At 49.6% G+C, this 13,058-nt stretch overlaps 1 protein-coding gene across 4 annotated transcripts in view; it reads left to right on the forward strand.

The window, feature by feature from the left end:
- Positions 1–13,058, forward strand: part of LOC135919502 (BICD family-like cargo adapter 1) — a 208,763-nt gene that overhangs the window by 179,812 nt on the left and 15,893 nt on the right. For 3 of the 4 annotated variants that reach the window (XM_070533825.1, XM_070533828.1, XM_070533827.1), the window contains exons 5-6: positions 6,352–6,462; positions 12,778–12,990. In XM_070533825.1, the coding sequence (XP_070389926.1) occupies positions 6,352–6,462; positions 12,778–12,990 (324 nt within the window). The remainder of the gene's footprint in view (positions 1–6,351; positions 6,463–12,777; positions 12,991–13,058) is intronic. The other variant, XM_070533826.1, reaches the window with a different exon arrangement.

The following is a 13,058-nucleotide window of genomic DNA, read 5'->3' on the forward strand; positions in this document are numbered from 1 at the left end:
CCAGCCGGTGACGTCACGAATTCGCATGGGGTACGTAACCATTGTCGTAACGTCTTGTTACGCTCTTTCGTGGGCCGATATTGCGGAAGAATTCAGGGAGCTTCTCGAGAGGGAAATTATGTGGGGTGTCGTCCCACGTAACCTTAGCCAAACATTAAATGTATGCAAATGCCGCGTAGCTGGACAGAATTAAGACAATGTTGTTTGTCGTCGCTCGGAGATACTCGGATTATGTTTTTTTCATTTCGCCTAATTACATAATTAGACATAACTAATCAATCAACTTCTCAAATATTCTATCAAAATCGTCAATGAAAAAATCGTAGAGCAACGTGAAAAAACTCCCGATACGGGTTTCTGTTGCTCAATACGTGCTGCACAAATGTGTTTTTTCCGAGCGTGAAAGGAGCCCGCAAATACACGCAAGTTCGCCGCCACTGGCCGCTGTAGACACTTTGCGCGTATTAGCGGGCTTCTTTCACGCTCGGAAAAAAAAAAAAAACATATGTGTAGCACGTGTTGAGCAACAAAAAGCCGTATCGGGAGTTTTTCACGTCGCTCTACTATCCTCATTGACAGTTTTCATCTAGTACTTCAGAAGTTTAATAATTAGTTAAGTCTAATTATGAGTAATTAGGTGAAATGGAAAAAAAATAATAATCTGAGCATCTCCGAGCGACGACAATCAACATTACATTGGTTCTGTCTAACTACGTGGCAAGTGCATGTTCTTAAGGTTTGGCACAGGTTACGTGGGACGCCCTGTATGCACTCCATGCCTGCATGCGTCGACTAGCTCGTCTGTTATTCTAAACGAACTTTTTTGAGGACACGAACGCTTAAATCTATTTCTTGAAAAAAAAATCGATTGAAACGTTGGCTGGGATTTATCGTTCGATATTCTATCAATTGTCCACAGAATATACCACTCGTGCACATGTGTTCACATCTTGTATGCACACGTGTGCCCGATAGTTATGCCCGAGTCAAGAAAAAGAAGAAGATCGATCCGTTCTTGCTGCCTTACAATTCATGGAGGCTTAAATTCGTTGATTGTGTTTAGTGTTTCTTCCTAACTTTTCTTTTTTTTCGGAATAGAGAAATGCAGTCAGCTTAGGAAGCCTCAAGCTTGCAACTGTTATTCCTCGGCTTTGTTTTCGTCGTGGTTGTTTACCTCTGTAAAGGAGGAGAAGAAGTTGCAACATTGCGAACGCAGTTTGAGGTCACAGCAACAACAGTTGCGAGTTTACGTTGCGCGTCTTCGAGCTCCGTTCGCGACGCGTACTCACGGTGAGCCTAATTGCAAACTTCTCAATTGATTTATCCGCGTGGATGTGTCGGAATTTTTCGTGGCGCGCGATCCATTGTTTCGCGGCTTTAATCGTTGCGTCTGCATCCTCCCACGTGTTCTTCTCGTTTCTCCAGCTCGCGATGGCAGTGCGCAGCCTCGCGATTGTGTGCAGCCTGTTGCGTGTGCGTGCAGTCTGTTTCCCGCGGACCTCATTACCATACAATGACTCGTGTGACTAACGCCGCGTGCCTACGGTGACGTCTCTGACTGACACTCTCGCTCGGCGAGCGTTGCGCTAAAGCTATCTTGTGGGATTTTTAGCGTGTAGGGACAAAAATGTGGCACAGAGAGAAAATAAGAAACAGAATAAAAAAAAAAAAGGAAGCGGAAACTTATGCGGGTCAACTTATTCTGCCATCGCTGTTTATCGCACTCACGTACGTACGAGTCATCAGTGATGCACGCGTTGTTTTGCAGAGTCACTATATACGCTGGGCAGGATCGTGTTGGCGTGTATATAGCCGCGCAGTGATGACGGAAAATAGCGCGACGTGAATTCCTTCGAATGGAAAGCAAAAAACGGATGTTAGAACAGCGCTCGCAACGGACGTCCGAGCTGCAAGCTGCTATAGTGCGCTAGTTAATTCATATCTTTGTCCGGGCCCGCGAGGTAGGCCGCGGAATTGATGCGCGTCGCCTCTGACTCGTGTGCGTGATTCAGTAGTCCGTTATATTTTGATTCACTGGTTCGGTAATGGGTCACGATTAAGTCGGCATGAACGTTACGCCATTCCCTTCATCTGTTTGCGATAGCATTCTGTTATTATTATTATTATTATTATTATTATTATTATTATTATTATTATTATTATTATTATTATTATTATTATTATTATTATTATTATTATTATTATTATTGGTATAGCTATTCGAAGAGAGCCGAGCAGACGCGGCCAGCACACGGCAAACGGCCACCAGAAGACGCGTACGGCATTCTGCTCTTCATAGACGCGTAAGGACACGCGAATCATGCCACGTGTGTTTAAACTCAAAGAGGAGACAAAAAAAAAAGCAAAGTCTATAGAGCGTCCACACTGACTCGCGGAATTTCAAGTTACCTGCTGTAACTGAATGAAGCGCAGATGTTCTGTGTTTCTCGCATTAGAAGACGCGAACAAAATTACGGGACTATTTCCAGCAGCGGCACGACGCACGCGCTTCGGTTCCGTAGCATTTCCTTCACGTAGTCTAGTTTATGGTTGTCCGGATAAAGTTGTCCGCGGGTAAAGCTAATCCACGCCGTCCATGGACCTGTCTCTGCTGAGGTAGCACGCGCAAAAGCTGGCAGCTGGCCAGGATGATAGCGATAGCGGTATAGATTGGTAGCGTTCTGCTTTAAACCGTGTACTAATGCTACTGTATCTATTTTTACACGAACGGCCACCTTGAGAAACTTCTGCCAACAGCAGTGGGGGTGCGACAGCGGGATACAAGAATGTACGAGTTACAAGCGAGCGAGTGAGAAGGAAGTTAAGCTTACACGTATCTCGCGAACCTGCGTTGTGAATAACGTATAGTGCTTAGGGTTAATAGTACTTCAGCGTGCGCCACTTGGGAGTTAACGTCCGCGCTGTCCGATTTGCATAATTGCTCGCCGGAATCGCCGACCACGCGCCATGCACGCTCTCTGATCGCGCGAGCCTCATCCTGACGCCAGCTTATTTAAAGCTATATACTCGAGACCTTGTGCTCTCCACAGCGCGGTCTCGGCATCTTAATGCGCACCGCACGGGAGCTTGTCAGACGCTCGCTGCAATTTGCAAATGAGCCCCTTTTCATCGGAGACTGCGGCGCGCGCCAGCAGTGATCGCGAAGAACAGCGTGGCGCATGAAATTCCTTCGCTGGGGAGCCGTGCACGAAGGCGGCGCTCATTCGAGATCTCGCTGCGTGCTTATAGAGAAACGCTATTGACTGCGGCGACGGATGATCGCGCAGCGGCGAGGACGTATACGAAAAACTGTACGCGCCCCGTTTCAGAGTATAATGTCGCGATGGAGCCGAACCCGTGCATTCAGCCGATCGGGAGTGCGAGGGCACACGTGACCCCGGCGCCGCGAATCTCTCCGCGTCGGAACCGTCGTCTGTCCGGTCGAGAACGCCAGAGTGCTCCTTCACCCCAGGGGTCAAGTTACTCCGAAAAGCAGTACTATCACTTAGGGTGATCATTCCTAGGTTTTACGCCATTTTTAAATATAGCCTAGGCTATATTTGCAGCTGTTGCAGATAACGTAATTCTAGTCCTTGAGGTGGGTTTTTCAGAGAGGCGAACATTATACTTGCGCGAGAAATCGAAGTGCCAGTCTAACTAATTAACAAAAACACTAATTAACTTCTTAATTACCCTACGGCACATGCAGTAGTTTGCGAAGTGTAGCCCGTGAGTTTGCAAGGTGTATCATACCACTTGGAATGAATTTCCAGGATGACACCAGTTTGGAGATATTCACCATCAAACTGGCCGTGTAAAATTCACTGTCGTCCCACTTTTATTTTTTAACAACAGGCTCCTCTATGCAGTGAAACACGAAAGTAACTGGAACGCCCATGCATTTCGTCACACATCCTGGTAAATGATATCTCGAAATTCGTGTGCGATGATAAGTTGAAGTGTACTAGAGTCGTCGGCTCTTTTTGCCTTCACTGCGGTTGCCTCTTTGTTTACGAATACGCACCTCGTATGTAGGAAATAATGCCACGTGACTCACCTACCGCGTCCAGACGACACCGTGGTTTGTTTTCCCAAGAACAATTCCAGCGCATGCGTCGTAAACGTCTTTGATAAGCGAAACTTCGCGCAACGACCCGGGCGTGCTTCGAGCACTGAGATTCGAGCAGACGTGCTCTTTCGACAGGAGGACAATGGCGGGGAGCGTGACGCAGCCTTTGTCGTGTGTATACAGACAAACCGCGCTTCCGCTTTTGTCACTGGAGCTTACGCTTCGGTTACGCGTACATTCGATCGTCTCGCTGCACTCTTCACTGCTAGCGTATATACGTCCTCTGAGGTGGGGGACGATGATGGTGCCGCCGAAGCTTCAACAGCGCTGCCAGGCAACTGCTCGGTGTGACCTCCGCGCTTAATTTTGTCGATACTGACGGAATGGCGCCGTGCAGAGTATCAGCCTTCTCCTACCCGTCGCACTTTGCGCAGTGACTGCATGGCGTTCTACCGCCGAGTGTACGAGGTCGAGGGTTCGAATGCCGTCCGCATTCCGACCGGGGACAGAGTGCAAAAACGCTCGTGCACTTATATAGGTTTAGGTGGACGTCAAGGTATACTCCAGATGGTCGAGACTAACCCGAAGCCCTCGCTCCAATATATACGCCGTCACTCACAGCCCTAGTGTTGCCACAAAACGTATACACCCCCCCCCCCCCTCCCTCGCCCCATGAATCAGTCAATCAATATCGGCCTTCCAAAAAATCAATTGACACAGTTTAGTTTTTATCTATTGTGCTTGTTGACTCCTCGGACTTAATATAAACTTGACCCCCCCCCCCCCGAAAAAAAAAAAAAAACATAGAACGCAGATCCAACGCACATTGTGTAGTCTCTGTGAAGCGAAGGTTTCGCGAAGCGCGGGTAATAAAATACTGCATATAAGTTCGGCCATTTCATTGCTGCAACTCCGGCGTAAAGAAAACTGGCGCGCTCGTACTGCGCAATGCGACACGCGCGGTAATATGGGCCCGAATAGCTGGTTGACGTTGGCGCGATATTATTACACGTGCGATTGTGGCCCGATGGCCAGAGCACCGGACTGCATTGCTGGGGCTCGACCGAGGCTCCATCCCACCATGCGGAACGTAATTCAATTATTATTTTTTTCGTTTTAAGAATGTGCTATTAGGCGAAACAGCAGCAGCTACAGCCGCGGTCAGAAAAGTCGGGGAGGATTCGCAAAGAAAGCCTTGCTTTAAAAATGGTGAATCCTGTCTCCTTCCGTCCATTTGTAGTCCAGTCATCCAAAGGTTGTTCAAAAAAGAAAAAAAAAGTGTGTAGGTACGTGCATTAGTCGATAAAACGCTTACAGGCTGTATAATAATATCATGTATGCTTCAATGAAAAAAAAATTGTGTAAGTGTTGTTTCTCTAAATACAAATATTGTGGGAGCACTCCGCCATGTAAAGGTCACGGTGGTTTGCATATATAGGCCCCGCCAAATGCGTCGGCGAAACCGTGTAGTTGTTTCCCGTGCAATTGCTCATTCTGCTACGTTCAGCGAAGCTGAGAAGCCCGACGAACAAACACATTTGGGACCGCACGTTTGCGACATATCTTGCGGATGAGTGCTATGGATTTTCTTTGCCCCCTACAGACACGTATTGTTGCAGTACGTGCCTTCGGAACCCGCAACTTTATCTTTCTTACTTTTCCTTTCTGAGTTGTGCAAATCCACCTCCTCCATCCTGAAAGTCTGTCCATCTCTGAGCTGCTTGCTACCTTTGTGGCTTAATGCTGCCTACGCCTGTTCGTTATTTTGCGGCGCAGAAATGGGAAGTGCATGATTCGTGGTGTGGCAGCGCGGGCAAAGGCTGCCTCGAATGCGCCTAATTTTACACCGGCGCATGGCCCCAGGAGCACAGTCGCTAACGTGGCTCCCCTCAAGGAGATCCTCGAAAAATGTCCTATCTTGAATGCTAATTGTCTTGTGCCGCCTTGTACCCGCCACGGTTGCTCAGTGGCTATGGTGTTGGGCTGCTGAGCACGAGGTCGCGGGATCGAATCCCGGCCACGGCGGCCGCATTTCGACGGGGTCGAAATGCAAAAACACCCGTGTACTTAGATTTAGGTGCACGTTAAAGATCCCCAGGTGGTCGAAATTTCCGGAGTCCTCCACTACGGCGTGCCTCATAATCAGAAAGTGGTTTTGGCACGTTAAACCCCATAATTTTTTGTGCCGCCTTGTCTCTCGCCTCCTTAATTTGCTGCAGCGTGCGAATGTACCGTGCTCACGCGTTGCTCACGAATGTGTATGCCTGCACACACTCACGCAGGGCCGCCGCAGCCGGCAGCCCTCGCAGCTGGGCTCTTCGTCGGCGGGCTTCCCGGGGGACTTCGACGAGATCGAGTGCGACGACTGTGACCTGGCCACCGACGAGGACAAGGTGTGTTCTGACCCCGCCCCTCCTGTGCGCACGCGTCGTTAAGCACGAGGCCTGCACTGCGCGCCATAGATGCTTTGCTCATTTTCCCGGTTCTCGCGCTTATTTCTGCGCGTTTCTTCGGTATACGAGCCCTAGCTATACTGAAACGTCGCGTATGAACGCCGTATGTTTTCTCATATTCGCGCTGAATTGATGCGGAAAACGTGTGAAAACGTATGAAATGAACGGATCGTATTCGAAACGTTGCATTAGTGAGGGCTTCGATGGCACTATATGTATATATATATACATCTGTACAGGCACTCTTTCCCGTATTTGCACAAAATCCGAGCGAGGGCGTCTGCTATTTTTGTTTTTCACTGCAGTTTGGGTGAGAAATCCGCTGATCCTGCAAAGAAGCGGTTGTCGGATTGCATTTCCCGACAGAAACTTGGCCCCGCGGTACACCGTGTGAAGTATAACGTATCGAGAGTTGGCGTCCATGCCGTTCGAGCTGACCGCAATGAATCGCATTTATGAGCCTAACTCCGGTTGCCGACCTGAGTCGCTCAATTAAATCTCGAAGCCCGAAAAATAGAAGAGAGCACTCAGAACAAAAGACGCATGCTATAGAAATAAATATAATAGAACCCCCCCCCCCCCCTTGTAAAATTGAATCCTCAGTGTGCGGAAAGTTCTTGCACATCGCCGTAAATGCTTTAGAGTACTCAATCGATGCTCGCGACCGACCGGTTATCAATAGCCGCTGCATTGAGCGATGTATAGTAAGTACCATTAGTGGCCATAAATTCGCGCACGGTCATGGATGCTATGAGTCCTTGCGCCGACAAGCGCAACTGCATCGTCATATATATCTATATATCGCTCACCCAAGAGCGGCGTTTCAGCACGAACGCGCTGTTGTAGGTGAACGCCGGAAGACAAAGTATTTCGCGTGTGCTGTGTATAAAACTATATATATATATATATATATATATATATATATATATATATATATATATATATATATATATATATATATATATATATATATATATATATATATATATATATAGGTAATCGCATTACGAATGTATCAGTGCTTACGTATATGCAGCCGTCCCAGACAATTGCGCGCTGCCTTCCCTATTCCGACACAGGATTGGATACTTCGAAGCCGCGCTCTTAGGCCACAGCGCCGCTTCGAAGTAACAACAGCAGCGTGGCTTCTCTCTTTCTGAATAAACAATGACGATTTGCACGGAGAAGAAAGGAACTGTTTCTCCGACTTGGAGTCGCACGCGCGGTAAGAAAGAGAAAAAACGCGGAGCCCGGCAAACCGCGCTCCGCGCCGAGCGTTGGTCGCTTCTCCCCCATCGAAAATGCACTCGGTATATGTATGATGAATAAAAGACGCGCCCTGCGGTTCACCGCGAGCCCGAAACATCCTTCCGCACAAACGGACCAATTTCTCGGAAAAGCGAGCGACGATTCCGAGTAGGTAGCGATCCGGGACGGGCGGTGTGTACCGTGGCTATATGGCTCCAAGGCGCGCGCGTGCTCGGCGCTTCAAGTGCATCGCGCCCGTATATATACGGGATCATCCCTCCGTGAGAGCCGTTCGGTCACGTCCGTGCACGGTACGCCGGGCTGCGCAGCGCTGTGGGCGGTGGTAGAGAGCGTTCGTTTCGCAGCGTTCTCTGAGTCGTATACAGGAGGATTGGGCGAGGGGGTGGCAAGCTGGATAGGAAAAGTTCGGCGCCTTTGGTCTTCGGTAGTCGGCGAGCGAGAAGGAGGGGGGGGGGGAGGGTTGCGCCGATATAAAGGCGCCTACACACGACACGAAAGTTTGCGAATATATACACCTGCCGCGAGTTGTCCCTGTTCTGTCTCGCAAAGCCAAGAGGGGCCTTTGTTTCCGCGACAGAGATACGTGGTACGAAGTCGCGCCGCTCGACCCCCCACCACGCGCACTGTGGGGTGCACGAGGCCGGGCAGGCGGGCTCCAGGGTTCAACAGCCTCGCCATCCTATTTTTTTCGAAGAAAGCGAAACGGGAAGACATCACGCTTATAACCGAGATGGTTTTTGTATAGGGTCCTCTGTTGAATTGGTGGCCGAGTCCTCGGTTTACGTACCCGCCTGGATACCGCATTATATTTAGTGGCGCAAATTTTCGCGGGTTGCTTGTCTGTGTGTATGGATCCGGCGATATAAACGCGCAGTTGCGCCTTGATGCCCTCTTTTGATCGCGTAACGCTTGTGCGGTTTTCCTTCAGAATGTTCCGGCTTTTCTATGGAGCGCACGATTGCGTGTGAACTGAAGGAGCCTTCAAAACGACGTCATAGTTGAAAGGTGTCACGTGACTTTACAAACGCGTCCTCTGGTCTCTAAGCACAGCAGGTAAATGACTATTTGACGCTTAATAATTATTTATAGTTTACACAGTGCGCAATAAAAGAAATATCTGATTAGTACTTGGACATACTTTCTGAAAAAGAAGGAGAAAAGAGAAAGGTTTTTCAACACTTTCATTATAGAAAGCGCTCAAGATGGCGTCTTATATTGACGCTCTAGTTTTGCTCCGTCACAGCAGCTTGTCTTCTAAAGCACTAACGTGGTATACATGGCCTACTACCAACTGACACCTTTGTTTTGTCCGTTAGCATAGGATGTGCGTGACAGAAATCGTTTTGCGCCCATTTGACGAGTCAGAATGAGAGAAAAAGACCTCTGCTACACTTACTGCTATCGGAAATTCACCTTGCCTCCTATAAGGTAAACTGCGTAATTAGGTTGCCGCGAGGTGAAAACAACAACACCTAGAAAAGCGGAAAAATCACCGAGAGCCACCACAGTCACGCACTTCCTCGCGTTCGGAAACAAAAGCAGCACCAAAAAGAAAAAGAAAAAAGAAGGGCGAGAGAGAGAGAGAGAAACAGGCCAGCGTCACGAGTGTCCATCTGATAACGAAGCACGACGCTCACGCACGATTGCGAGAACAAATGGAGCGTTGCCACGCACCGGGTGGGGATTCCGAGGCATTGGAAGGAGAGGGACGCTAGACTTGCAGGCACCACCGCCAACAGCAGCGGCAGCAGCCTCCGTGCACGCTTCAGTGCGCCTTCGGAGGGAGGAAGCAATAATGGGCCACACCGACGAGAGACGCGGTCCTTTCGGTTTCTACGGCAAAGATGAAAGGAAAGAAGTGGAGAAGAGAAAAGGAGACGTGGGGCTAAACTGGACGACTTTCGCTTTCCGTCCGCGCGGCCTTTACTTTGTACGTTACCTCCGCGCGCGGACTCGTATATAGGTGCACGCACGCGGTCCTGCGGTGCACCGTGGCAGAGCTACAGGCGTGGTATGCGGAGGCCGTTTAAAGTCGTGAGGAAACAACAGAAAGGAGCGGGGTGGGGGGGATTAGGAGGGCTGTCTGGTTGTGGTACATAGTGTCGTCACTCTCTGTAAAAGCTCTTTCCGAAGCGAGGAGGATAGGGGCACGCCCGTGGCTTTTTCTCAAAGTTGCCCCGAAGGCGTACGCGTACAGTGAGGCGTGTGTTTGCCGTTCGTTCTCGGGTCGGGCGCCGTTTCACGGCGCGCTACTCGTTTCTTTTTTACCGGTCCCAGGGTCCCGCGTGCGTGCCGTCTGCGTCCTCGGAACAATGTAAGGCAGGGCACCGTGCGGCCGAGGAAATCCGCGAGCGTCTTTATCTGTCCCTGTGCGTATACGCGTAGCGTGACTGCGACTATACTGCTACAACGTGACGGTCCCCCACCCCCCCTCTCCCCTCATTCCCCCCTGCTTTACCCCGCGCTCTCCCTTAAGCTTTAATTGTTCCCGTTTCCTGGTCATGGCTCCTTGCGACCAAACTGAGTGAGCGGGGGGTTTCAAACGCGCACGCGCGTTCTTTTTTGCCCGGAAGCGGTTCCCCGCGGGCGTAGCTTCCGGCGGCCGTTTCGTTGATCACGAAGCGAAGATACATTTGTCCAGGGCTGAACGGTGTTACTACACGCTACGCGTGCGGCGCGTGCTCCTTCTGTAGCGGAGCGCATTTCGTGAGACTGCGAGCGGGCCATATCTCTGCTGAGGGGATCGAGCGTGCGGCGGTCTGAATAACCCTTCGGAAGCGGGGTGGCTACGGCACGGAGATTTTTCTTGGGTCGACGTGCGCCGAGTGAGCCGTTGGCGTCCTCGAACCACGCCTTCGTCTGCGCCAGATTTTGCCCCCTCTATAAACGCGATACATTAGTATATCAACGTGCCGGCAGGTTAGCGGTTGGCATTACGGCAGTGCACGATCGACGATGCAAGGAATCCGGGCGTCCGCAGCTTGCTTCCAACGCTTGCGCCGATCTCTCGTGATCCTGCGTCCCAGACATGCAGCAGTTTTTCTCTTGGGTGCGTTAGGACAGGTAGCGCGTTACGGTGCGTGTGGTGTGCGCTGGCAGTATTGTGGACGCGCCAGCGTCTGCTGGCACATCTTGGTTGCTCGGTAAATGCCACTAACGTGGACAATGAAGAAACAAAAACGCCGATAAAAACACGGGTCAGAATGGTACTGTGCGCTAAGACAACACCGGAGGTTTCCTCGCATCTCGTGTAAGCCGTTGCGTGATTGCTCGTAGCATGTGTTAAGCTCTAAAGTAAAGCGCACGTGATTTAGCTGCAATGCACTAAACTTTTGTAAATACCAACGGAGAGAGAGAGAGAGACAGAGAGAGAGAGAGAATAAAAAGTATTAACAAATGTCGTGCTCCTGCCGTCCCTAAGGATTGTTTCAGAAAGTAAACTAAACAAGAACGCAACTATGCATTGCGCGAAAAATAATGTTCTACAAATGTCCTTCGCTGAACTTGCACTTAGTCACGCTTAACTTGTTAGCACTCTAATATTGTCTAAACAAGCACACGGTATAAACGAAGTGTCCTGTGCATGATATCGGCTCATCCGTTCCTAACTCCTCCTATAGCTGGCTGTCGTGATTACGCCGCTTAGAAGCCCCTAAATCAGGAAGTTCGAATGGTGGCATTACAAGCTTGCGTCCATTTCGTTCAGGTTTGCGAATCGAAAGCAATTTTTTTTTCTTTCGTATTCGATGGACTTGGCTCAAGGCACACGTACTAAATTAAAGGGCGGAAAATGCGTTAAATGCTTGCCTCACCCTCTCCTCTGCTAACCCCCCCACCCCGCCATTGGCGCTGAGCCATGCTGCCTGCAGGGCTGCAGAAGATAGCGCCAACATTTTCACGTAGAACAACTTCTCTTGCAGTCCTGCTTCCACTGCCAAACCTCCTGTGCCGTTGTAGAGGCGTTTCGATTTCGAAGTCATAAGACATGATGAGGCTTATAGCGCGTTAAAAAGACAAGGACGAAAGTGAGACGTGACACACACAGGCGCCAACTTGCAACAATCTTTATTTCGAGCAAGGGACCCATACATATATACAACTTTTTCGCGTACATCATACATGCGCTGTTTACAAAAATACCCTTACACACTATTGCGCAGGTACGATAACTCTTTGTGGGAAAGGGCAATTGATGGTTTAGACACACAGTTATCGCCAATCCTATCAATCATTTCTGCTTCTATAATTAGAAGATTATAATAATAGATTATAATATAACGAGCGCATGTATGATGTACGCGAAAAAGTTGTATATATGTATGGGTCTCTTGCTCGAAATAAAAATTGTTGCAAGTGAGCGCCTGTGTGTGTCACGTCTCGCCTTCGTCCTTGTCTTTTTAACGCGCTATAAGCCTCACGATGTCTTACCAACAAGCCCAAATCACTGCTTCACAGAATAAGACATGAATTGAGAGAAAATAAAGATACAAAGGAACCTAATTTCGCTGTAGATGCCCATTCAGTTTTTCGCAGTGAGCCTGGTTTCTCTCTTGGGCAGCACGTGGCTTGAAAGTAATTCTGTGCGTTCTCATCGCACATAAATAACTTTTAAGTGCAAGTCAAGCCTCAGTTGAATGTTATTAAAAATAAGGGTGGCGGGAGCGGGGGGCACAATGATGAAAACTAATCGAAAGCCCTCCTCTATACGGCGACCACCACAGCGCCTGGGGACGGAATCTTTCGAGTGCGCACAACCTTTCGTCCTTTGGAGTCAAAAGAGTCCGACGAGGAAGACGAAGGTTGCGAATCCCGAACATTTGTTGTTAGGCTTTTCAGTGCGCTACATATGTGATAATGTGTAAAGAGCAGGACGTGAACCAACTAGCCCAAGCAAGAGTTTTACTTGAGCATATGTAATAAATGTCTATATAGTTTACCGTTTCCCTTTTTTCTTTCTTTCTTGACCCTCGCTCGCTTGTGGCGCAGCAGCTTCGGCAGGAGCTGGCGCAGGCCGTGCAGGAGCTGCAGCGCCTGGCGTCCGAGCTCCGCCGGCAGAGGGAGTGCAGCTCGGTCAACTCGGACAGCGGCGTGCCCCCGTCGCCGCAGGAGCTCGACCCGAGCGAAGTGAGCGCCCACATGCTGCAGGCGGTGGTCGCCGACCTCAGGGCGCTGCTGCAGGACATGCTCGCCGGCGGAGCGGTAAGGGCTCGCGTACGGGCGTATGAGACGGAATCAAGTTTGGCTATCGCGATCTCTGTGCACTAGTT

This window comes from Dermacentor albipictus, chromosome 2, assembly GCF_038994185.2.
Source record: "Dermacentor albipictus isolate Rhodes 1998 colony chromosome 2, USDA_Dalb.pri_finalv2, whole genome shotgun sequence".
Taxonomy (NCBI): domain Eukaryota; kingdom Metazoa; phylum Arthropoda; class Arachnida; order Ixodida; family Ixodidae; genus Dermacentor; species Dermacentor albipictus.